Source organism: Mustelus asterias, chromosome 22 (assembly GCF_964213995.1).
Source record: "Mustelus asterias chromosome 22, sMusAst1.hap1.1, whole genome shotgun sequence".
Taxonomy (NCBI): domain Eukaryota; kingdom Metazoa; phylum Chordata; class Chondrichthyes; order Carcharhiniformes; family Triakidae; genus Mustelus; species Mustelus asterias.
In genome coordinates, this window is record NC_135822.1 from 67,455,979 (window position 1) to 67,480,890 (window position 24,912).

The window sequence follows — 24,912 nt, forward strand, 5'->3', positions numbered from 1 at the left end:
CTGTGGGAGGAAACTGGAGCACCCGCAGGAAACCCACGCAGACACGGGGAGAACGTGCAGACTCCGCACAGGCAGTGACCCAAGCCGGGAATCGAATCCGGGTCCCTGGCGCTGTGAGGCAACAGTGCTAACCCACTGTGCCACCATGCTGCCCTTTCACAATCTAATGTTTCAAAGCACTATGTAACACAGCAGCCAATTTGTTCTCAGCGAATTCACATAAACTGCAGTGAGATAACTATAGGGTTCATGGTGGGAGATATAGGAAGGATATCAGAGGTAGGTTCTTTACGCAGAGAGTGGTTGGGGTGTGGAATGGACTGCCTGCAGTGATAGTGGAGTCAGACACTTTAGGAACATTTAAGCGGTTATTGAATAGGCACATGGAGCACACCAGGATGATAGGGAGTGGGATAGCTTGATCTTGGTTTCAGATAAAGCTTGGCACAACATCATGGGCCGAAGGGCCTGTTCTGTGCTGTACTGTTCTATGTTCTAGATTATAACCAGTTCATCTGTTTTGGTGATGCTGGTCCAGGAATGTACATTGGTCAGGGCTTCAGGGAGAACTCTCCTGCTTTCCTTTTGAAATAGTGCCACAGGATCTTTTGCATCCACACAAAAAGATAGACATTATATCTCATGTGAAAAAAGGCACGTCTGACAGTGCAGCCCTCCATCAGTACTACAATAGTTTCATTCTTCATTTTATGGACGGCACGGTAGCACAGTGGTTAGCACTGCTGCCTCACAGCGCCAGGGGCCCAGGTTCAATTCCAGCCTCGGGTCACTGTCTGTGTGGAGTTTGCACATTCTCCCCGTGTCTGCGTGGGTTTCCTCCGAGTGCTCCGGTTTCCTCTCAATGTCCAAAGATGTGTGGGTTAGGTGGATTGATCTGCAAAATTGCCCCTTATTGTCAAGGAGATTAGGAGGGTAAATATGTGGGGTTCTGGGGATAAGGACCTGGTTGAGATTGTTGTCGGTGCAGACTTGATGGGCCAAATGGCCTCCTTCAGCACTGTAGATTCTATGAAAAAAAAATACAACTGGAGTGTCAGCCTCGACTATGTGCGCAAATCTCCGGAGCGGGCTTCGAACTCACAAGCTGCTGACTCAAGACCCAAGAGGGTGACAACTGAGCCCCACGACTGTCATGGCTATCGTACAACATTAACTATCCTCACCATTGTTTTCCTTCTCCGAGGAGCTGGATACCCAATCAGATGGCTGATAAAATTATTTTGTAATGGATTGCCAGGGTGAGGGGTCTGAAATGGACCAACTGGTGTATCAAGGAATTGGCCAGGTTCACTGGGTGGCACGGTAGCACAGTGGTTAGCACTGCTGCTTCACAGCTCCAGGGTCCCGGGTTCGATTTCCGGCTCGGGTCACTGTCTGTGTGGAGTTTGCACATTCTCCTCGTGTCTGCGTGGGTTTCCTCCGGGTGCTCCGGTTTCCTCCCACAGTCCAAAGATGTGCGGGTTAGGTTAATTGGCCAGGTTAAAAAAAAAAATTGCTCCTTGGAGTCCTGGGATGCGTAGGTTAGAGGGATTAGTGGGTAAAATATGTGGAGATAGGGCCTGGGTGGGATTGTGGTCGGTGCAGACTCGATGGGCCGAATGGCCTCCTTCTGCATTGTAGGGTTTCTATGATTTCTATGAAATGGCCTGACCTGAACAGAGTTAGACCACTGTGCTAACAAGGTATGTGTGAGATTTAGCATAACCAGCTCTGAGGAAGTCACAGGGACTCCAAATGTTTTCCTCTCTCTTCACAGATGCTGCCAGGCCTGCTCAGTTTTTCCAGCATGTCCCGTTTTCAATTCAGATTTAAATTTGTTTATTTATTAGTGTCACAAGTAGGCTTACATTGACACTGCAATGAAGTCACTGTGAAAATTCCCTCGTCGCCATTCTCTGGCACCTGTTCGGGTACACTGAGGGAGAATTTAGCACGGCCCAAGCACCTAGTAAGGAGTCTAACAACACCAGGTTAAAGTCCAACAGGTTTATTTGGTAGCAAACACCACTAGCTTTCGGAGCGCTGCTCCTTCGTCAGGTGAGTGGGAGATCTGCTCATGAACAGCAAACAGGGCATATAAAGACACAAACTCAATTTACAGAATAATGAATAATGATTGGAATGCGAGTCTTAAAGGTAAGGACAATGTGAGTGGAGAAAGCATAACCGGGTGTTGTTTGACTCCTTACTGTGTTTACCCCAGTCCAACGCCGGCATCTCCACATCATGACTACCAAGCACCTAACCAGCATGTCATTTGGACTGTGGGAGGAAACCGGAGCACCCGGAGGAAACCCACGCAGACACAGGGGGAGAATGTGCAGACTCCGCACAGACAGTGGCCCGAGGCCGGAAATCGAACCCAGGGCCCTGACGCTGTGAGGCAGCAGTGCCAACCCACTGTGCCCAAGCATTAGCTGGACTTTGCATTTATTTTAGTGCTAAATGTAGCCTCAGGGACTCGGGGTTAAGAGTGGGGTAAAATGTGTTTGATGCCAATTCCTTCACTCTGCCTAAAACGGACACTTACCTTTCCCTTTCTCAGCATTAAAGATTTATTTCGATTCTGAACTGGAGTTAAAATACATAGTGGAATAGTTCACAGGCTCCCAACTTTAAAAAAAAATAAGTACAGGTCAAAATAAATGAAGGGACAAAACTCCGTGATCACGTTTGCTGAACAAGGTTTTTAAAAGTTCGTGACACAACAGTGCCAGCGTTGAGATGAACACACCACACACTTCTCCAACTCTCAAATCCCTGTCTCAACCTGGATCGGCACAAGGCTTGCCCCATTTCAGTTTCACACCTCATGTCTTGAAGATGAAGGCAGAGCACTCCAGTCACTCTTCGTACCTTGTCCCAGTTGGCCCTACAAGCTGAAGCATAGACCCACAGGAGGGGCGGTCAACCAAGGCGGGAAAAGCAGAGGCCACATTCCCACTCTCAACTGACCTGCAGCCAACTGGATTTTGGGGGGGGGGTTATATGTCAGCCACAATCTCACCAAATGGCGTGACAGGTTCCTTTCCTCCTCCTTCCAAGCCGCTGGCAAGGCTCATCCCCAATTGTCCTCGAACGAAGTGGTTTGCTGGGTCATTTCAAAAGGCAGTTAAAAGTCAGCCAGATTGCTGTGGGTCGGAGCCACATAATGGACAGATTTTCTTCCCGAAAAAGGCATTAGTGAACCAGATCTCACATCAATTAGTGATTGTGGTCATGGTCACCATCACTAAACCTTGCATAATTTTTCAGATCCATCAAATTTCTCCTGCTGCCATGGTGGCTTTCGAACCCATGCCCCCAGACCATTAACCCGAGCCTCTGGATGACTACTCCAGTGACAGCGTGCCCATCTCCCCTCCAGAGGCTAAATCGTTCAGCCCCCTTCCGATGTTCATTACTGCTCTCGGAAGTGATTGAACAATTTCCTGCCTTAACCTCTCCCCACGAGTTCTCCCTGGAGGCCTGGCCAGTGCGGCACGGTGGTACAGTGGGTTAGCACTACTGCCCCAGGAACCCGGGTTCGATTCCCGGCTTGGGGTCACTGTCTGTGTGGAGTCTGCACGTTCTCCCCATGTCTGCGTGGGATTCCTCCGGGTGCTCCGGTTTCCTCCCACTAGTCCAAAGATGTGCAGATTAGGTGGACTGGCTATGCTAAATTGTCCCTTAGTGTCAGAGGGACTAGCTGGGGTAAATGCATGGGGTTATGGGGATACGGCCTGGGTGGGATTGTGGTTCGTGCAAACTTGATGGGCCGAATGGCTTCCTTCTGCACTGTAGGATTCTGTGATTCTATGTCTGCATTTCTCAGTCATAAACGCCAAACTCCAATGCTGAAACTAGCTGAGAACAAGCTCCCTGGAGCCCAAGGTTGGGAACCGCTGACCTTCTGGTGTGCATGGCTCAGTCACATATCAAACTGATTTTGGGCCATGCTCCTAAAAAATGTGACCAAATGTTTTAATTCAGATGAAGCAGGATGGACGCCAAGGTGAAAAATTGATTTTCATTTGTAATGATTCCATGGACACCGCTGAAGTACATCAAAAAGTCACACTGGTCTAATTTAAATGCTTTTTATTTATATTATTTTTAAATACACGTGAGGTAAACATTACTGGTGCCAGTTTTAATCCCAGATTTTCCACACCTCTTTGAACAATGTTAAAGGCACTGCAGTACCGACATGTTTTGAAATGTTTTGACGGAGAGGGGCAAAATGATAGGGATCAGAATTCTTCAATCGACCATTAAATTCTCATCAAGTTGATATTTATATATAAATAAAAGAAAATCAAAACTGTTTTCAGTGCTACTTCATATAACTTTTGCCCCAATTCATGCTTAAGAAAGACTTCATGCTCAAATGTGGCCTCTAAGAGACCTTTGATACCTTACCAGTGGCCTATTCTCCATCTGAGTGTCTGGGCAGTGAGTAGTGGTAGGTTCTTCATCAAATATTACAGCCAACTTTCTTCTCTGCCCAATGCCCAAGGGGGGGGAAAGATGAGTGGGGAGGCGAGGGTGCAGCCCACAAATTCTGATCAGGAGTGAGAACCTTCTCTGAACTTTCCTCTCCCATTGCCAAGTCTTACTGGCAACTCGCTTTGAAATTCCAGCTGAGATCAACTGCGACACTTGACGGCTATTTGTCTGTAAGGTATGCTGAACAGCGCAGGTGTGGACACCTGGTTTTCACTCTCAATTTACCAGGTTGGCATTAACCAGCTTAAACGGACATGTGAGGCAGGGAAGCAAGGTCAATAATCCCAGCTGTTGCAATGCACAACCTGAGTACCACCCCTGTTATTCGATGTGCTAAGTTCCTAATGTATACCAGATCATGTAAGGCATCACTTGAGTAGAAACCAACAACCTGGCCAACAAACCAACTCAACTGACACCCTCATGCTTGCAAATGATCAGAAAGGGTGGTTATGGCAGATACCTGCCAATTTCTCATTGATTAAGGCCCAGAAGCTCAAGGAGTTGCAGACCAATAGCAGGCACTAGTCAAGAGGCAACTACCACCAGTTGCTTGTTATATGTGAGCACTGGGTAAAGAGCTGGAAAGGCAAGTGATCACCCTCAGCAAGTATTTTCTTGAACGTTCAAGCCTGAAGTAAACTTTGAGACTCCCGACTCTCAGAACAAAAACTGTCTGATTGACAGAAGTCAAGACAAACACAATGCCAATATTTCTTTAGTCTCCATCTTGAGAATAACATTGGTGCAAAATAGTGCAAATAAGCTCCGTGATGAAGATGACCTTATGTTGAACTGTTTGTTGCTCCTATCTTGTAGAACCTGTTGTGGCAGCCTCTAATTCGTCACACTCACTAATAGCTGCTCTGCCACGGCGAGGCACCACGTGGCTGCCCCGGAGAGGAAGAGCTTCTTGAAGGGGAGTCCTCCAAGGCACAGCTGAATCCAGCAGTGGCTCCTCAGAACAGATGGTCAACCCAACAGTGGCGAGTGACAGAGGAGACCCCCCCAATACAGAACAATCCCCCAATTTATCCTTAAAAGACCAACAACAGAATTTCAAAATTACAATACACTCACCCCCAACCTAGTCACAGGAGGCAGAGGGGCAGCTTAAATGCGACAAACGAATCCTGGGGGTTCTAACTTGTCTGAACATTTACTATACATGAAATATTGACTAAATCAGCTAAGCAACTTGTGACTCTCTCCTGCACGGCATGCATAAGGCAGGATTACTCAACATGTTGTCAAGACCCAAAATCCCAAGCAATCCCTTATCACAGAATCCCTCTATAGTGCGTCAATGTGCTGCACCAGAATGTGGGCCCTTGGCCTGCACTTTGCCAAATGAGCAGTAGGTTTCAGTGGTATCACACAGCAGCTGCCACGTGGGCACCACTCTTGACCTCCGATACAAGGATTGTCATGTCAACTCCTTGGAGTAAAAAAAACCCCCCAGAAAATCTCACCTGGTCCAACACTGTTTCTGGAGAAAGGTGTCAGGCCTATCATCACAACTGGTCAATCCAACTAGCTCCTAGCAAGCACAGAGTCAGGCAAAGGTGAGGATGGTGCAGATGAAGAATAAAAGTAAAAGGACTCTGACAGAACAGAAGGTAGAAGCAGCCAAATTACAAAAGGCATGATGGTGCAAGTCAAAGGGAGATGGCCTTGGGACAACTGAAAAAAACTAAAGAAGGGGCTCAAGGTGATTGAAGCGAAAGAGCATTGACATCTCATGTTCCAAATACTAGGGGCAGAGGTGATGACCTGAAATTGTTTAACTCAATGAGTTGGAAATACTGTCAAGTGCTGTCATGTCCTTGAGCTCAGACTGATCTTCATTCGGAAAGTATAGGAGGCCAAGGATAAAGAAGTCCAAGTAGGGGTAGGGTGGAGAACTGAAGACAGGCAACCGGAAGCTCAGGGTCATATGTGCAGACTGGAGAGAGGTGCTCTGCAGAGTGGTCAGCCAGCATGTGCTTGGTCTTCTCCTATAATGTCCCAATTAAGCTCGAGGATTAAGGAACAACAGCTTGTATGTTCGCCTTCATAGCAAGAGGATTAAGAGTACAGGAGCAGGGATGTCCTGCTGCAATTATATAGAGCCATGGTAAGACCACACCTGCAGCAGTGTGTGCCGTTTTGGTCTCCTTATCTGAGGAAGGACGTTCTTGCTCTCAATGGGATGCAGGAAAGATTTACCAGGCTGATACCTAGAATGGTGGGACTGATGTATGAGGAGAGATTGAGTTGGTTAGGATTATATTAGCAGAATGAAGGGGAATCTCATAGAAATCTGTAAAATCCCATCAGGAGTGGCTAGTCTAGAATCAGGGGTCACAGCGTGAGGATACAGGGTAAACTATTCAGGACTGAAATTGAAGAGAAATTTCTTCAGCCAGAGTGGCGAGCTTGTGGAATTCGCTACCACAGAAATCAGTCGAGGCCCAAACATTCTTTGTATTCAAGAAGGTATTTGTATAGCTCTTGGTGCTTAAGGGATCAAAGAATGCGGGGTGGGGGGGGGGAAGCTCGAACAGGTTACTGAGTTGGATGATCAACCATGATCATAATGACTGGTGGGGCAGGCTCGAAGGGCCAAATGACCTACTCCTGTTCCTATCTTCTGTGTTTCTATGCATTTTCATGACAGACTTTACAGACTTCTGAACTCATGGAGTTCAGCCACTTCACATCATATCGCTGCTTCCCTTTTTCTTGAGAGCAACAGCTGGGAATGATTCAACTGTTGGCATCCTTCATTTTCTTGTCTCATTCTCACCCACTCTTCCTGCTTTCCAACTTCCCCTTTCCTTCTTTGCTCCCCCGCACCTTTCCCTGCCTCTGCGCCAGATGAAGGTCTGTTCCATCTCCAACTTTTTCCAGTTCTGACCTGAAAGGTTAACTCTGATTATTTCTCCAGAGAGTGACTGACCTGTTGAGTGTTTCCACCGCTTGCCATTTTAATTCAGATTGTCAGCATTTGCAGCAGCTTGCTTTTGCCTTGTTCGTGGCTATTTTCAGTAAGATCCATGCTCTTGCATTATGATAATTATGACATGATGATAACCCAGCTTCCCAATACCATGCCAGGTGAGTCACGGTCCTTCTAGCACAGAAGGAGGCCAATCGAATCAGTGTCTGCCGAGTGATCCAGGCACTCACATTCCTCTGCTCCATTCCAGTAACCCTGCAAGTTCACTTCCCTCAAGTACTCTTTGTGAAGTCATTTGCTTTCTCCACTTCCACCATCACGTGGGCAGTGAGCAGGAGGTCATTATCACTCACTGCGGAATACAAGGTGCCCGTCACATTGACCCTGCACATCTCTTGCCCAAAACCCGTGCCCTCCAGTACTTGCACCATCAGCTGACGGGAACAGCTACTGTGATGTGCCGATCCCCATCGCAGACAACAACCTATAACTCATGGGCCACAAATAGGGAGGGACATCTGGTCAAAGGCAGCAGAAGTAGAGGGGAGACCAGATTACAAGTGCTGCAGATTTAACTCCAAGCCTCATTATTAGACCCCCAGTGCGACAGTGCTTCACAAACATGTTGAGAGCAGCAACCGCTCCAAACCAAATTTCCCTCCTTTAAGCTACAAGGCTGATCTCTTGCAAGCAATTCACTGGAAGTCAGTTTTTCCACGAAACACAGTCCCCAATGGCCAGTATTGAGCTGGATCTCTGTATCTAACCACGGAGTCTGTGCTCAAAAGGTAGTCTGGTTTGCAAGTGCTTTGTCAGTTCAACTTTAAAATTTCCCAATTGGAAACACAATGATTTTCTCTTCCGAATGAAGAACAGCTATTACACAGTCAAGAATAAATTCAACACCTATTATTTTAGCCAGGAAACCAAACAGTTATTTACACTGTGATAGTAAGAATAATTACCAATTATTAAATATTCCTCCAATAATTTTATTCAGTACGAGACTAAATCTGCAATTATAGTTAAGTGATCCTCAAGACAGGCAACTCCTTCCCGACCCAGCCACTGCAAATAAAGTGCTTGTTCCTCTGTTTAAACGTGTTAACCATTTGCTGCGCACAGCTCCACTGTGCTGTTTAGAAAGGAACCAGGAAGGATTCAGCCCAGCCTTCTCTGTAGGTGGGAACGCCCAGGGACACAGAACTCTGGCCCCCCCGACAGGTTTCCACTTCCTGCTTGCACTCCTAGCCCAGCTGTAAGCAATAAGACCTTCTCAACAGCAAACTACTCGTGCCCCTGTGCATTTACAAAGTGGGGAGTCAGGGGGGAGAAGGTTTGGAGCTGGGGGAGGGGAGGGGAGGGGAGGGGGGCGGGGTCAAACATGTTAAATTACATAATTTCCTTCACTGAACAAGTGCAGACAGCTTCCTTCGTAAATGGCCGGGTCGAAACCAATGCCAGCCATTGGCCTAAAGTTGTCCCCCACAGCAGTGAAGTCGAAACGTATACTTCAATATACACGAATCCTGACGCGGTTAGATCGAGCAAGTTTGTTTTGGTAAGTGGTATCCAAACCTTCTCTTCGTACACATCAAAAATTTCTCATATGACTTGTCCATTACTCATTCTGCATGGTTATGTTGTACGGACAGGAGACGAAGCTTACACACCAGCACATCAACTTCACACGGTTCCAGCATCGTTAAAATGTCTTCCGGTGGATTGCACGTGCCCCGTCCTCCTCATACTCTTTCTTTGATACCCACATTTTCTTAAATGTGTCTAAGGAAGCAAGGATGGATCCACTGCGGGAAGAAAGGGAATCAAAGAAACCGAATTTTTAAAAAAAGACAGCGAACTGTGGACCCAGGTGATTCAACAGCTTTAAGGCACAGCAGGCAGCCATAACATCTAGAGGGGCACCGAGCTCTTTCTGCTGCTTGTGGGCAGCACGGTGGCACAGAGGTTAGCCCTGCTGCCTCACAGCGCCAGGGACCCGGGTTCAATTCCGGCCTCGGGTCACTGTCTGTGCAGAGTCTGCATGTTCTCTCCGTGTCTGCGTGGGTTTCCTCCGGGTATTCCAATTTCCTCCCACAGTCTAAAAGATGTGCTGGTTAGGTGGATTGGCCATGCTAAATTCTCCCTCAGTGTACCCGAACAGGCGCCGGAGTGTGGCGACTAGGGGATTTTCATTAGTAACTTCATTGCAGTGTTAACGTAAGCCTACTTGTGACTAATAAAGTTTCCTTTACTCAATTCTGGCCCTGGGTGACTGTCTGTGTGGAGTTTGCAGGTTCTCCCCGTGTCTGCATGGGTTTCCTCTGGGTGGTAGCAGACCACTAATTGGCGCCAAGAAAGGTGGCCGGCAAGTTTGGTTGAGCCATAGCAAGTTCAACCAAACTTCTCATGGAAGGTTGGCGTGCCTCCAGCTCGAGGCTGTGCGCGCGCTAACAAAAAAACTCCCACACTCGAGGCACATTCGCTGGTCCAAACTCCAGCTTCTGGGTTAAAATACCCATTGTTGGAAACTAGTGCGTGCAAACAAAAATAAAGAAGGATTTTAAACAGAGGATGATGTAAACATTGCGCAAGGGAGCTGGCATCCTTTTCGTTGTTGGAAAATTAAACAAAAAAGGATTAAACAAAAAGGAAAAACCAAACTACAAGCAATGGGAATTTCGAATGAGTAATTAAAACCTGCCAGACAGCTGAAGTTTAGAATCATAGAACCCCTACAGCGCAGAAGGAGGCCATTTGGCCCATCAAGTCTGCACCGACCACAATCCCACCCAGCCTCTGTCCCCATAACCCCATGCATTTAACCTAGCTAGTCCCCCTGACACTAAGGAGCAATTTAGCATGGCCAATCCACCTAACCCGCACATCTTTGGAGTGTGGGAGGAAACCGGAGCATCCAGAGGAAACCCAGGCAGACACGGGGAAAATGTGCAAGCTCAACGCAGATAGTGACCCAAGCTGGGAATCGAACCCGGGTCCCTGGCACTGAGGCAACAGTGCTAACCACCGTGCCACCGTGACAAACATTTCCATTTTGAATGCAAAACGTTTGTGAAATCATCGCCGATAATGGGTGCTGGTTGAAATTTATAGGGGGCACCGTTTATTGAAAATGGAATGGTAAATTTTGCTCAAATTCAATGGGGTGGAGACTGATTCTTACCTAAGCAGACAACAGCAATTCATTCACTACCCCGACCCCATATACCAAACCCCTGGCTGTGAGACACTGCCCCATTGGCTGGGCTCACAGAGCTCCAATGGCTACAGGATCCTGAGAGAAGTTAGTTTGGGTCATTTTGACTCAAGTTCTAACTGGTATAAAACAGCCCATTATGAGACTCCCCCACTGGACGGACACAGTGTAAAATGGGACAACAAAAGACTTGACAGCAGGAGTTCTGAGGAGTGGCTTGATGTGCTTTATTGGGGCAGAGAACTGGGAGCTTCACTCTGCGACCCATTGGTGCTGCAGCTGAGCACAGAACATTTAACGGGCTGGTAGAGGGAGCTTTACACTGCGTTTTACTCAGATGACACCTCTCCTGGAAATGTACAATGGGACAGCACAGAGAGAGAGAGAGAGCTCGACCCAATCTCGAATCTGCCCTGGCCAGAAAATTCATCTTCCAAGGCCACAATATTCCTCAACTCACCAATGCCTGGATCCCAACTCATGCAAGTACTTACCCTATCCACGTTGAGTACAGTCTCTCCTGTGGCGCGGAGATCTGCAAAGAAACACCCAATTTGTAAACAACTGCTGTGCATTACAATAACTCTTCCACCTGGCAGTCAGGCCGGAAATTATAACGTGCACTCTCGTACCTTTATTTTCACGTCTTTTGGAGCCAGTTTCTTAACCTCGCTGAGTAACCGGTCGCCAAAACCTGAAAGGCAGTGAAACTTGGATTAAAGCTCTTCCATGAGTGTTTTGACCTCTGTGTGTGGTTTTTGGGTGGGAGCTTCTGTCTGATCCGACCGGATTGGAGACTGCTGTTGCAATAACTATATGCAGCCTGCTTCAATCAGTTTGGAGAGCCCAGCTCTCCTTAGACCTGCTTGAGGGAGTGGTGCAGGGTGGAGGGGAATGGAATGGCAGGGGAGGGGAATGGAATGGCAGGGGAGGGGAATGGAGGGCAGGGGGGTGGGGGGAGGAAATGGAAGCTGCCTCAGGTGTTCCTGTGTGGTTGAATCTGAAGCTCACAGTACTGGGGGTAAGCTTCATCCTGCATCTCACCCTCACTGCATCTGCACCAAGAATGCTTTCACTGTAACTCTCCAATTAGAAGCAAAATTTTGCACCATTCCTCAGCCCCCTCGCAACCTTTCAATATGATAGAATAGAATCACAGACCACTGCAACACAGAAGGAGCCGCGCAGTTCACTTTTGAACAGTACTCCGGTTAGACCTATGCCCCCTGCTCCTTCCTCATAACCCCTGCACTGTCCCATTAAAATATTTATCCAATTCCCTCTGGCAGGCTCCACTTGAATCAGCAGCCACCACCTGCTGCTCACCACCCTGCTTCAAAAGGAACAAACACTGGCTGGCCTAAAAGTCATCGGCTGCCGGGCAGAGCACATCTCGCGAGCACCTTTGAACAGGGTGGAACCCCCAGAGAGGACGATATTGCAGAATAACGTCCTGCGAAGGTCCATGTCGGACTTCTGAATAGCAAAGGCTAGCACTTCATGTATCCCTTCGCTCTCGTCTCCGATCAGGTCAGGCTTGAAGAGCAACTCTGGGGCTCGGAATCGGGCAGGACCCACCTGCAGGCAACCAACAAACGACAGCCCGTCAGACCGAATGATTACATTCCGCAATCGCGCAGATTGTAACTGGACAGCTGTAAGTCACGTTCACGCATGTCAAGCAACTAATAATTATTTACAGAACAAAGCTCAAATGCAGCCCTGAATGGCCTGCATTCAAACATCCACAGGCAACTTAATTATCAGCCGGACCAGTGTTTGCATCACCCTGTGCTGTGCCAAGGCATTCACAGCACAAGGTCCCGGGATCAAATCTTTGCCGAGTTAGATAACTTTGGTCGGGCCAACCACCCCAGGCTATGGAAAGGGTAACGCATCAGTCTGGCTGATGACTATCATATGACTCTGCTGCACGTAGCTCAGTCAGAAAAGGGATAAGATAGGAGCTGGCAACGCTGGCCCCATCATCAAATAGCTCACCATTCAGGCTCAGACACGAGGGATGAACACTCAAAATGAGCCCCAGAAGGGCTGTCAGAGCTTGTGGAATTAGATTTGAATAAGGCAACACCGACAAGCGATTACCTCAAGAGAAAATGCTGGAAAATCAGCCTTTGTCAAAGGGTCATCCGGGACTCGAAACGTCAGCTCCTTTCTCTCCTTGCGGACGCTGCCAAAACCTGCTGAGATTTTCCAGCATTTTCTCTTTTGGTCTCAGATTCCAGCATCCGCACTAATTTGCTTTTACCGACAAACGATTAGAGGATATAACTGGAGGGAGGTTATGACGCAGGGGATCACACCTCTCTAACCACTTGTGTGACTGGGTCGCGGCAAGTCTCTTTCCAACAATACCTCTAAAGTGCTCCCGTCCGGCAGGGTGTACTGTGCTTTCTCAGTCTCCAGCGTCTCATCTTTCTGTGGGTTTATAGAAAGGTAACAGGCGCGCTGCAAAAGCAAGAAATAGGTCAATGCCTGTCCAAACCACAGCACTTGAAATACTTTTTTTTGCGGAAATGTAAATACATCACACCATCTGCGTGGAAGAGGAACAATTCATTGCCTTTTACAAAGCACAGAAACATTGCAATGGACCTGCGTTTGTAACCCAACTTGCAGCTGTAATCGGCTCACAGTCTCCGTGGCAGGGGTCCATGTTGGGTTAGTGTGGGGGGTTTTTCTCCGTGGAAGGACACTGTAGTCCAGTACAATGGTGCGCAGAAGCAGTGCTGGGATCACAGACTGAGGGAGCGAGGGATAGCTATAAAAAGAACTGTCAACACGGCACAAGTCCCAGGTGTGAGGCTTGCCGTTGCAAGCTGTGTACCTGAGGAGTCATCTCACACCGCATCGTGTCAACATGTTCAAAGCAGCGAGCTTGGCTCCCACCAAGGCTAAACAGCGAGCAGCTGGGTCACGCGGGCCAGCTCAGGCTTTCGCACTCTCTGTGTGCACCTTTCTTCTGAAATGGGATGGGGGGGGGAAACAGGACAAAGGCACGGGTCGGAAACTCCGAAACACCCGCGCACACTGTCACATGCACACACCAATGGGTGCTGATGGGGATGGTCTAAAGTAGGTGCCAGGAGAGTTGCTAGTTTCAGTCTCAGTGTCCCCCCTCTCCTCCCTCAATCGTCCCACAGATTTATGGAAAGGAGACTGATCCGGGGGTAACCACTTTAGGTGAGGGTTCCATGACTTCCGGGTTTTGGGTGGGGTCTCAGTGAAATAAATAACTGACAGGTTAGTTCACCAGGTGCCGTAAATAAATAACACTCATTTGGACAAGGGGCCAGGGCTCCACCATGAGTAAGAGTAAAGGATCAACATCTGGGACACCTGATACTGATATAACCATGTGATGTCACTTGACGAAGAGACAGATCTGGTAGGAAGCAAGAGTACACCTTCATGTGCAGTATTGAGACGTACAGAATTCATACAATCCCTGCAGTGCAGAAGGAGGCCATTCGGCCCATTGAGTCTGCACCGACCACAAACCCATCCCAGGCCCTATTTCCATAACCCCACACATTTACCCTGTTAAATCCCCTGACACTAAGGGTCGATTTAGCATTGTCAATCCACCTAACCCGCACATCTTTGGGGTGTGGGAGGAAACCGGAGCAAACCGCAGACAGGGGGGAGAACTTGCAAACTCCCCACACACAGTGACCCAAGCCGGGAATTGAACCCGGGTCCCTGGCGCTGTGAGGCAGCAGTGCTAACCACTGTGCCGCCGTGCCGCCCCATAGATAGATAGATCTGTAAACAACATACATAGATCTGTGAATAATATAGTGTTTTGTTTTTGCGAATAACAGTCTATGGTGGCCATGTTAGGGATAGAGGCAAACCTTCAAGAAACCCTTTCCTAGTCCTGAAACCCAAGATGAAACACCACCCAAAAGGACAAGAGAAACAGGCACACACCATCCTGATCGAACCAGACATCCCCACACCTTCAGTGTCTACTGCCTTACAAATCCTGGAGCTCACAACTTTACAGCGCTGTGTGACTCGCTGCACCACATGGATGGCTGACGGTCACGGCTCACCACAGCACCGTCGCAAGCACACTTGGTGGTGGGCAGCCAACACCGGCCTTGCCGATGACCACCCACATGGTGCAAACGAATGAGTTTTTTAAAAAATCAGCGCACCCACCTCTTTAATTGTTTTGACGACCTCAAATTCTGCAGTTGTGTGAAAGTCGTAGCCTTCTTTCCTCAGGAGCAGACGCAGGTAGCGGGACACATCCCTGCCCGCTACGTCCACCCTCATGATTGAGTGAGGCATGGCAAAGCCCTCGTAGATTGGGACAGCGTGAGTGACACCATCCCCAGCGTCAAGTACTACGCCTGTGGTCCGACCCGTGGCATACCTGCAGTTAAGGTGGAGACAATTTATTGACAGCGCAGGGTGACAGTGAGGCACCAGGAATATGGAGGAAAGAGGCAATCAGAATCATAGAATTCCTACAGTGCAGGAGTCCATTCGGCCCATCAAGTCTGCACCAACCACAATCCCACCCAGGCCCTATCCCCAGAACACCATGCATTCACCCTAGCTGGTCCCCATGACACTAAGGGAGAATTTAGCACGGCCAATTCACCTAACCCGCACATCTTTGGGACTGTGGGAAGAAACCGGAGCACCCGGAGGAAACTCACGCAGACACGGGGAGAACGTGCAAAATCCACATAGACAGCGACCCGAGCCGGGAATCGAACCCGGGTCCCTGGCGCTGTGAGGCAGCAGTGCTAACCACTGTGCCACCCCAGAGTTTGAGTGACTTAAAAAGCCAGCGGCATGACGGCTTGGGTGCCATGGAGCCACCTGACACAGGAAGGCCTTAAGAGTCAAGCTCTGGTCTGTCCTGAGTACAACAAGAAGTTCCACAACACCGGGTTAAAATCCAACAGGTTTATTCGGCAGCACAAGCTTTCGGAGCGCTGCCCCTTCATCAGGTGAGTCTAGCCAGCATAACTCAGGGAGCAGTTGGGAGCATTCCATTTGGCCTCCAGTCTTGGGGTGAGGGTACGATAAATTAGACAGCGCTTCTACCCAGATCCCCACTTCAGGTTGTATCAGGTTTTCCAGCAGCCTTCACCAATCGTGAGCCTGGCAAGACAACGACTGGCTGGACGGATGGAGCCTTCGCGGACTGCGGGTATCAGTGGAGCAATATCCCAACAAGACTCACACAGTTCAGGAGAACAGGACAGAAAATTGGAAACAGGCAAGACAGTGGTGCTTTTACTTTCAATCCAAATTCCATCACTTGTGTTCCCTGTTGCAATGCAGTTCAAAATGACAAACCACAAACAAGTCAGAAATGCCGAAAATTAAAGGTCACTTTAAGGAAACTTACAGACTCAGAACAGCTTGCATAGAGATGAAAAGTGCGGGGACATTAAACGACTCGAAGAACACCTCCGCTGCCCTCTCCCGGTTTTTGCTTGGATTTAATGGAGCTTCCGTGAGGAGCACTGGATGCTGAAACAGAAAGAGATCAGTTTTTGCCCTGGGTCACCAAATGGATGGGTGGAATATAAATGATACGCGGTTAATCTTTCTCCTGTCACGGTCTGCGTTTAGGACAATCCCAATCCAACTCCAAGTAGGCAACGGCCCACAGCAACCTCACTCACAGGAAACAAAAAGCTGACACACACATTAGACCTTTGGAGGTCAGCCACCTGCAAGTCCTTGATGTTGACACTGATGTCTGAATCAGAGGTCAGTTGGTTCATAGAATCCCTACAGTACAGGAGGCCATTCAGCCCATTGAGTCTGCACTGACAACAATCCCACCCTATTCCCGTAACCCCACATATTTACCTTGCTAATCCCCCCCGAAACTAGGGTCAATTTAGCATGGCCAATCAACCTAACCCGCACATCTTCGGACTGTGGGAGGAAACCGGAGCACCCGGAGGTTCACTGCGTCTGTGCCGACTCCTTCAAAAAACGACCATCTCAATCCACTCAGCTTTGCCAAAGCCCTGCAACCTCTTCCCTTCTCAGTATGTCCAGGCTTGCATGGAGCAGAAACCCCAGCATCTGCTTCTGCCAGCCCCTCACTCGGTGCATTTAGTGCAAAACATTCTCATCTCACCCCCTGGTACCCTTGCTTATCACCAGAAATCCTCTTGCTTATCACCAGGGGTGGCACGGTGGCACAGTGGTTAGCACTGTTACCTCACAGCGCCAGGGACCTGGGTTCGATTCCCGGCTTGGGTCACTGTCTGTGTGGAGTTTGCACATTCTCCCCATGTCTGTGTGGGTTTCCTCCGGGGGCTCCGGTTTACTCTAAGGAGAGCGATACAGGCTTCTCTTGCCCTTTCACATTCGCGGTTAGTTCCTTGCGCTTTAACTTTGCCTCTATTGATGAAGCTTATAAACCCTTTGTTTATATAAGGAACAGCCAAACCAACCTGACCTGTCAGCTATAATGCACAACCGTTCCAACATCCCACACGTTCATTTGGTGCAGAATTAAGACAAAATAATGCACTATGTATAAATGGATGTTTACACCAATTGGAAACTGTCATGCTGCCTCTGCGGAGATGATTTTACTCCTCTGTGGTGATCACATTCCTCCCCAATTTCACAGCTGGAAACCTTGGATTGAACTTCACCCGAGTCCAATGCGAGGGCGATTGGGTCAAAGCTGCTGTGAGGCAGCGGACCGGGAATTTACACCACCGCTGGATTCAATTCTCAGCGTGAGCCAAGAAGTGACAGGGAAGAATCCATTGGGTAAGTGGACATGGAGAAATTACTGCAGAATATTAATCGACCGACATCTTCAACAAGAAAACGCACAGCCCTCGGTGGCAGTCCCATCCCTCTCAACAACTTGGAAGCATGAAGCTCGGTTGTGCTGTTCTTTTTTGATTCAAAGCAGAGGCCGTCTCTGATTTTACGCTGATGCAACCCCATGGAGTGTGAACGAGGTGAGAAGTTGCCAAGTGTGGAGGTAGCTGGACACCACTGGGACTTCACACCCTGTCTCAAACCTAACCAGCGTCCAACTGTGGTTGGGCGCTGATTCAAACGCCCGTTTCATTTGAGATGTTTTCATCAGCAAAGAGTTGGCAGCACCCATTTCCTTCCACAAGTGTGGGGCTTCAACACAGGCACAGGAGGAAGGAGGGAGGGAGAGAGAGAGGAGTCAAGATGGGAGCAGGAAATTAAATGGGAAGAGAGAGTGATACCCATACCAAATTCCAATACATCTGACCATATTATAACATCAATGTCAAAACGGCAATCAGATAACATTTATGCAACACCTTTATAGAGTGACTTACAGTGAGTGTACGGCTGAGTGATGGTGGGGTTGTGGTGGGTGGAATGATGGGACAAACCAGACCAGATCCAAGAGGTGATTGAAGGGAGGGTCGAAGAGGAAGATTTTGAGGCAGCTTTGAAGGAAGAGTGATAACAGCTAGTTGAAAGCTCAGTCATTTGTATGAAGACCGATAAGAGAGAGAGAAGAGCACTTGATGACAACAAAAATTAAAGGTGGGAGGGGTTGGGGGGGGTAAGAGCTGACAAGAAGTAAATTCAATGGAAGGTGTTGGGATCTGGCTGTACAGGTACACAAAGTCACTGAAAGTGGCAACGCAGGTGGAGAAGGAAGTCAAGAAGGCATCCGGCATGCTTGCCTTCATCGGCCGGGGAATTGAGTTTAAAAATTGGCAAGTCATGTTGCAGCTTTATAGAACCTTAGTTAGACCGCACTTGGAATATAGTGTTCAATTCTGGTCGCCACACTACCAGAAGGATGTGGAGGCTTTGGAAAGGGTCCAGAAAAGATTTATCAGGATGTTGCCTGGTATGGAGGGCATTAGCTATGAGGAGAGGTTGAAGAGGTTTGTTCTCACTGGAACGATGGAGGTTGAGGGGCGACCTAATAGAAGTCTACAAGATTATGTGGGACATGGACAGAGTGGATAGTCAGAAGCTTTTTCTCAGGGTGGAAGAGTCAATTACGAGGGGGCATAGGTTTAAGGTGCGAGGGGCAAGGTTTAAAGATGTACGAGGCAGGTGTTTTACACAGAGGGTGGTGGGTGCCTGGAACTCGCTGCCGGGGGAGGTAGTGGAAGCAGATACGGTAGTGAGTTTTAAGGAGCTCTTGACAAATACGAATAGGATGGGAATGGAGGGATATGGTCCCCGGAAGGGTAGGGGTTTAGTTGAGTCGGACAGCACGGTCGGTGCAGGCTTGGAGTACTGAAGGGCCTGTTCCTGTGCTGTAATTTTCTTTGTTCTTTGTGTTGGGGGTGGGAAATTTATTGATGAGAATTTTGTATTTAATGCTCAGGATATGGAGATGAGAAAGGTTGGGGCTGAGACATAAATAGGATTTGAGTGAAAGATATTATCCAAGAGACAGAATATTTTGCTATACGGGATCATCAGCATCGCGGGAAAATGAAAATCTATTCCCGCTGCCACCCAAGCACTCACTTCCTCAGAGAAGGTCTGCAGTTGGTCCTTGCCGTAAACATACTGCCAGATTCTCTCCATGTCGTTCCAGTCTTGCACAATGCCATGCTCCATGGGATAACGGATTGAGAGCAAACCTCGGTGCTCCTAACGTGGGCAGGGGTGCGGGAGAGGAAGAACAAAATTAACAGGCGCACATAAAAATCTGAGGCTCGGTGACATTGCTGTGGCTTCACGGCTGCCTGTTCAGCAAGGGAGGCCCCTTTAACCGACAAAGCAGATGCTGGGAAACAACACAATTACCTCAGCTTTAGGTCCAATGAACAGGTCGCCCTCCAACGCTCCCGCCATCACTCGAACGTGCTTTGGTCGTCCCACACTAATCCGAAACACAATAACTATTAAAGCTGAGAGGTTACAGTGAGGTTTGGATAGATTAGTTCCATGTGGTGTCAACGGGTGATACCCGCTGTTGCACAATCCAAAACAGCTCCTAGATTTTACATTTGCATATTCACACCAAGTTTAACTAGCACTTAAAGACCATTTCCTTTCACGTATCTCCCACCCTCTCTCACCTGCACTAAAGCTTGCAATACACAGTTCCGCAGGAAACTTAGCTTCATGGACATTTTTTTCCCCGTGACGGCACAGAAGACTATAGCTCCAGTGATTTTCTTTTTGATTATTCATTCATGGTATGTGGGCATTGCTGGCTGGGCCAGCATTTATTGCCCATCACTAACTGCCCTTGAACTAAGTTTTAGAGGGCATTTAACAGTCAAACACATTGGAGTCACATGTAGGCCAGACCAGGTAAGGACAGCAGATTTCCTTCCCTAAAGGACATTAGCGAACACAGATGGGTTTTTTACAACAATCGACAATGGTTTCATGATCATCAGTAGACTTTTAATTCCTGAGTTGTATTGAATTCAAATTCCACCATCTGCCATGGTGGGATTTGAACCCGGGTCCCCGAGCATTACCCTAGGTCCCTGGATTACTAGTCCAGTGACAATACCACTACGCCACTGCCTCCCCTTAATCCCCTTGCACATATACACTTGCCCACACCCAGTGTTATCAGCCCCCACCCTCATTTATTCCTCAATAGAGGAGGGTAGTTATAGCACCGGCTAAAGTTGCACAGTTGAGAAACAAAGCACAAAGCCCAGGAATGGACCTTGGCCCCTGCTGACTTGAATTGCTTGGTACTTCATTAACTGAGCTATGAGGGACCCGAGCACTAAAACTACTCCAAACTCCAACCAATGGTCAATTGTACTATGGTAAGTAACAGGATCAAGTGTGCGGTGAAAGTATAAAAGGCTAATGCAGATGTGGGGGCTCACATGAAGCCGTGGAAAGGAGCGTGTTTGCAGCAGATGCTTACCATCACATCTGGTGGCACAGTGGTTAGCACTGCTGCCTCACAGCACCAGGGACCCGGGTTCAATTCCAGCCTCGGGTCACTGACTGTGTGGAATTTGCACATTCTCCCCGTGTCTGTGCGGGTTTCCTCCAGGTGCTCCAGTTTCCTCCCACAGTCTGAAAGACGTGCTGGTTAGGGTGCATTGGCCATTTTCCCCTCAGTGCACCCGAACAGGCGCCAGATTGTGGCGACTGGGGGATTTTCACACTGACTTCATTGCAGTGTTAATGTAAGCCTACTTGTGACACTAATAAATAAACTTTAAAACATAAAACGACGTGTTAACCTCTGTCGCTTGATGAATGTGAAGATTTGTCTGAAACAAGTAAATACAGAGGGCAAGGCCAAGTAGTGATGCTGCACCATGCAGTGGACTGGTGTTTACCAACATACTTACTAATTGGGGAAGCAGTACTTGGGGATTTGATCACCAGCAAATCCAGCTTTGACAACCCCTGAACCCTGGGTAGAGAAAAATAGAGAAGATAGGAAAGTTACACAGGGTACCAGGAGCCTTACAACTGCCTTCCAGCATCTTACCCAACAGAGCATTCATTATTCAGATGTTACCACAGACTATTTCACCACATTTATAATCATACCCGACTCCAAACTTACTCAATATCCACAAGGGCACGCAGCAGCCTAAATCCATAGACAGTGGTCGGAGCTGATTTTGCTCCCCCTCTTTTCTTCTCCAGTCCGGAGGAGGAAGGACCGAACCTGGTCACTGTGCTCTGGAGGGGTCAGCAGAACCTTAAACACAATAACTGCACCTTCGCTACACTGCGAAGCAACTCTTTGGACAGTTTAGTTCATGCCAAGTCCGCCCAAGACTTCAACATTGCTCAAATATCTGGAGAGACATGAACAGTGTACACACACACCCCACCCACGCCCCCATGCCCCTCACACACTGACACCAACCCAAGCCACCCCCCCCGCCAGATGCACCACGTCCCCCCCACACACCCACCCTGCACACGCAAGTGCCGAACTCACACACGTGTGCTGCGCACCCTCCTCCGCTCACACGTGGTCTGCCACCCTTCATCCACACACATGCCACAGGAGGTGAATGTGCAACAACACAAACCTTTGAACGCCACGGCTTCAACGTTAAAAACGCGTGTTATTTTATACACTGTGGCCTGAATTTGACCATCTCGCCTGCCTGAGGCTCGTAAGATCCCGTCTGAGGCCAACGGAGAATGCCGTTCTGCGAGCCTCTCCCGCTCTGTGCCAGTAAAATCAGGGCCTATGTATCTAACATCCTCAAACATATCATGGGAAAAATAAATCACCTCCGTATGGCCAAAAATATTAGACAATAAGACACAGGAGCAGAATTAGGCCACTCGGCCCATTGAGTCTTCCTGCTATTCAATCATGGCTGATATTTTTCTCATCCCCATTCTCCTGCCTTTTCCCCATAATCCCTGATCCCCTTATTAATCAAGAACCTATCTCTCTCTGTCTTAAAGACACTCAATGATCTGGCCTCCACAGCCTTCTGCGGCAAAGAGTTCCAAAGATTCACCACCCTGAAGAAATTCCTCCTCATCTCTGTTTTAAAGGATCGTCCATTTAGCCTGAGGTTGTGCCCTCTGGTTCTAGTTTTTCCTACTTGTGGAAACATCCTCTCCACGTCCACTCTATCCAGGCCTTGCAGTATCCTGTAAGTTTCAATAAGATTCCCCCCCCCCGCCCCCCGCCCCGTCATCCTTCTAAACTCCAACAAGTACAGAAATCATAGAAAGAAATCATAGAAACCCTACAGTGCAGAAGGAGGCCATTCGGCCCATCGAGTCTGCACCGACCACAATCCCACCCAGGCCCTACCCCCACATATTTACCCGCTAATCCCTCTGACCTACGCATCTCAGGACTCTAAGGGGCAATTTTTAACCTGGCCAATCAACCTAACCCGCACTTCTTTGGACTGTGGGAGGAAACCGGAGCACCCGGAGGAAACCCACGCAAACACGAGGAGAATGTGCAAACTCCACACAGACAGTGACCCGAGCCGAGAATCGAACACGGGACCCTGGAGTTGTGAAGCAGCAGTGCTAACCACTGTGCTACCGTGCCGCCCCAGAGTCCTCAACCGTTCCTCATAGGACAAGCTCTTCATTCCAGGGATCATTCTTGTGAACCTCCTCTGGACCCTTTCCAAGATGTGGAGATGCCGGCGTTGGACTGGGGTAAACACAGTAAGGAGTCTAACAACACCAGGTTAAAGTCCAACAGGTTTATTTGGGAGCAAAAGCCACGAGCTTTCGGAGCACTGCCCCTTCATCAGGTGAGTGGGGGTTCTGTTCACAAACAGGGCATATTTAGACACAAACTCAATTTACAAAATAATGGTTGGAATGCGAGTCTTTACAGGTAATCAAGTCTTAAAGGTACAGACAATGTGAGTGGAGAGAGGATTAAGCACAGGTTAAAGAGATGTGTATTGTCTCCAGCCAGGACAGTTAGTGAGTTCTTGCAAGCCCAGACAAATCGTGGGGGTTACCGACAGTTTGACATGAACCCAAGATCCCAGTTGCACTTTCCAAGGCCAGCACTAGATCCCTTCCCCTTTCCAAGGCCAGCACATCCGTCCTGAGATACGGGGCTCAAAAATGCTCACAATACTCCAAATGGGGTCTGACCAGTGCCTCAGAAGTACATCCCTGCTCTTGTATTCTAGCCCTCTCGACATGAATGCTAACATTGCCTTTGCCTTCCTAATCGCCGACTGAACCTGCCACGTTAACCTGAAGAGAATCTTGAACAAGGTCTCCCAAGTCCCTTTGTGTTTCTGATTTCCTCAGCATCTCCCCATCCAGACCAGGTTGAGGTGCCTGTGAGAGAATTGCAATACAATTCCAGCAAGGGGAGGAGGGAGGGTGGGAGAGAGCGTCCATGGGTCAAATAGCAGCAAGACTTTAACTGGCTGCCCTTTTCTGTCGGCCAAATTAAAATGGGGAGGGCAGGCACCATCCCTTTAACGGCTGCTGGCAGCTGCGGGGACACTTCGAACACTAGCCACAAGGGCCAATACTCACGTTATCGATCACCACGGGCTGATTGGTGATTATATCGTACGACTCCATCGGGGAAATCGGTTCTTGAAATTAATTTGCCCCCCCCACTCTCTCCTGGCGCTGCACTCCCCCAACAACCAGGAGCTCACTCGGCGCCTGCGCACACTCGGGGGGAAACCGCCCGTCCCGCTGCGCCTGCGCAAAGGCCGTGCGGCCGCCGCAAACAACCCTCACACCGCGCCTGCGCGAACAGTCCCCGCCCTCCCCACCAAACGCCTCAGCGCGCCTGCGCAGATACGCCCCGCCTCCCGCCAACAACCCTCACTGCGCCTGCGCAGACAGGCCCCGCCTCCCGCTAACAACTCTCACTGCGTCTGCGCGGGAATGCCCGGTCTCCGCCCAGTCCGCCGGCCCCGCGAATGGCCGCGCCTCGCCAACCGAAGCGAACGATTGGCCGAAAACAGCGACCAATCGCTGAAGGGTCTTTGGGGGGAGCGCCTCATGATTGGTGAAAGGTCCGACCAATGGACGATGGCCGCGGCCCGGCAGTCGCCTTCCGATTGGTGGAGCTTGTTAAGCCAATCGGCACGGAAGGGGTTTGATCAGGCGCCGCTCCACCAATCAGCCGGCGGGGTTTGGGGGCCAAGTTCAGTGAAGGCCCGAAGCCTGGGCCTGGATTTACGCCGCTGGCCCCACCACCGGGCGTCAGGAGGATGGCGGCGGCAGCAGCAGGAGGAGGGGGCTTCTCCGGCCTGGAGCGGTGAGTGCGCGGCCGGAGACTGGATCAGCGGCTGCGATTCAGCCGAGTGAGGGCCCGGGGACTGGGATCTGATTAATCACCATCACCCGCCTCAACCCATCAACATCCCCCCCCCCTCCACTCTGAACCCCCCCCCCACCCCCTCCCGTCTGACCCCCCCCACCCCCTCCCCTCTGAACCCCCCCCCACCCCCTCCCGTCTGACCCCCCCCCACCCCCTCCCGTCTGACCCCCCCCACCCCCTCCCCTCTGAACCCCCCCCCCACCCCCTCCCGTCTGATCCCCCCCACCCCCTCCCGTCTGACCCCCCCCACCCCCTCCCGTCTGACCCCCCCCACCCCCTCCCGTCTGACCCCCCCCACCCCCTCCCGTCTGACCCCCCCCACCCCCTCCCGTCTGACCCCCCCCCACCCCCTCCCGTCTGACCCCCCCCCACCCCCTCCCGTCTGACCCCCCCCACCCCCTCCCGTCTGACCCCCCCCCACCCCCTCCCGTCTGACCCCCCCCCACCCCCTCCCGTCTGACCCCCCCCACC

At 49.6% G+C, this 24,912-nt stretch overlaps 2 protein-coding genes across 2 annotated transcripts in view; one reads left to right on the forward strand and one right to left on the reverse strand.

Moving 5' to 3' along the window:
• Window positions 1-4,084: 4,084 nt before the first annotated feature.
• On the reverse strand, window positions 4,085-23,811 carry actr1b (actin related protein 1B). The gene is made up of 11 exons (XM_078239546.1): window positions 23,640-23,811; window positions 20,984-21,048; window positions 19,455-19,530; window positions 19,173-19,298; window positions 16,063-16,187; window positions 14,856-15,072; window positions 13,044-13,136; window positions 12,071-12,245; window positions 11,300-11,361; window positions 11,162-11,202; window positions 4,085-9,258 (listed from the first exon to the last, which is right to left on the reverse strand). Exons 1-11 carry the CDS (start codon window positions 23,685-23,687, stop codon window positions 9,156-9,158), a joined length of 1,131 nt encoding a protein of 376 aa, XP_078095672.1. The 5' UTR covers window positions 23,688-23,811; the 3' UTR covers window positions 4,085-9,155.
• A 412-nt stretch (window positions 23,812-24,223) lies between these two features.
• The window catches only part of LOC144510158 (E3 ubiquitin-protein ligase MARCHF5-like), a 30,408-nt gene continuing 29,719 nt past the window's right edge, over window positions 24,224-24,912 (forward strand). Inside the window, exon 1 of the mRNA XM_078239548.1 lies at window positions 24,224-24,378. Coding sequence (XP_078095674.1) covers window positions 24,332-24,378 — 47 coding nt within the window. The 5' untranslated portion in view covers window positions 24,224-24,331. The remainder of the gene's footprint in view (window positions 24,379-24,912) is intronic.

Excerpts from the sequence above, each read along its gene's own strand:
- actr1b (XM_078239546.1), bottom strand. The coding sequence starts at position 23,687 with ATGGAGTCGTACGATATAATCACCAATCAGCCCGTGGTGATCGATAAC. Across the intron at positions 21,049-23,639 it reads AGCCCGTGGTGATCGATAAC|GGTTCAGGGGTTGTCAAAGC; the intron begins GTGAGTATTGGC and ends TTCTCTACCCAG. Across the intron at positions 15,073-16,062 it reads ATGCAAGCTGTTCTGAGTCT|GTATGCCACGGGTCGGACCA; the intron begins GTAAGTTTCCTT and ends CCTTAACTGCAG.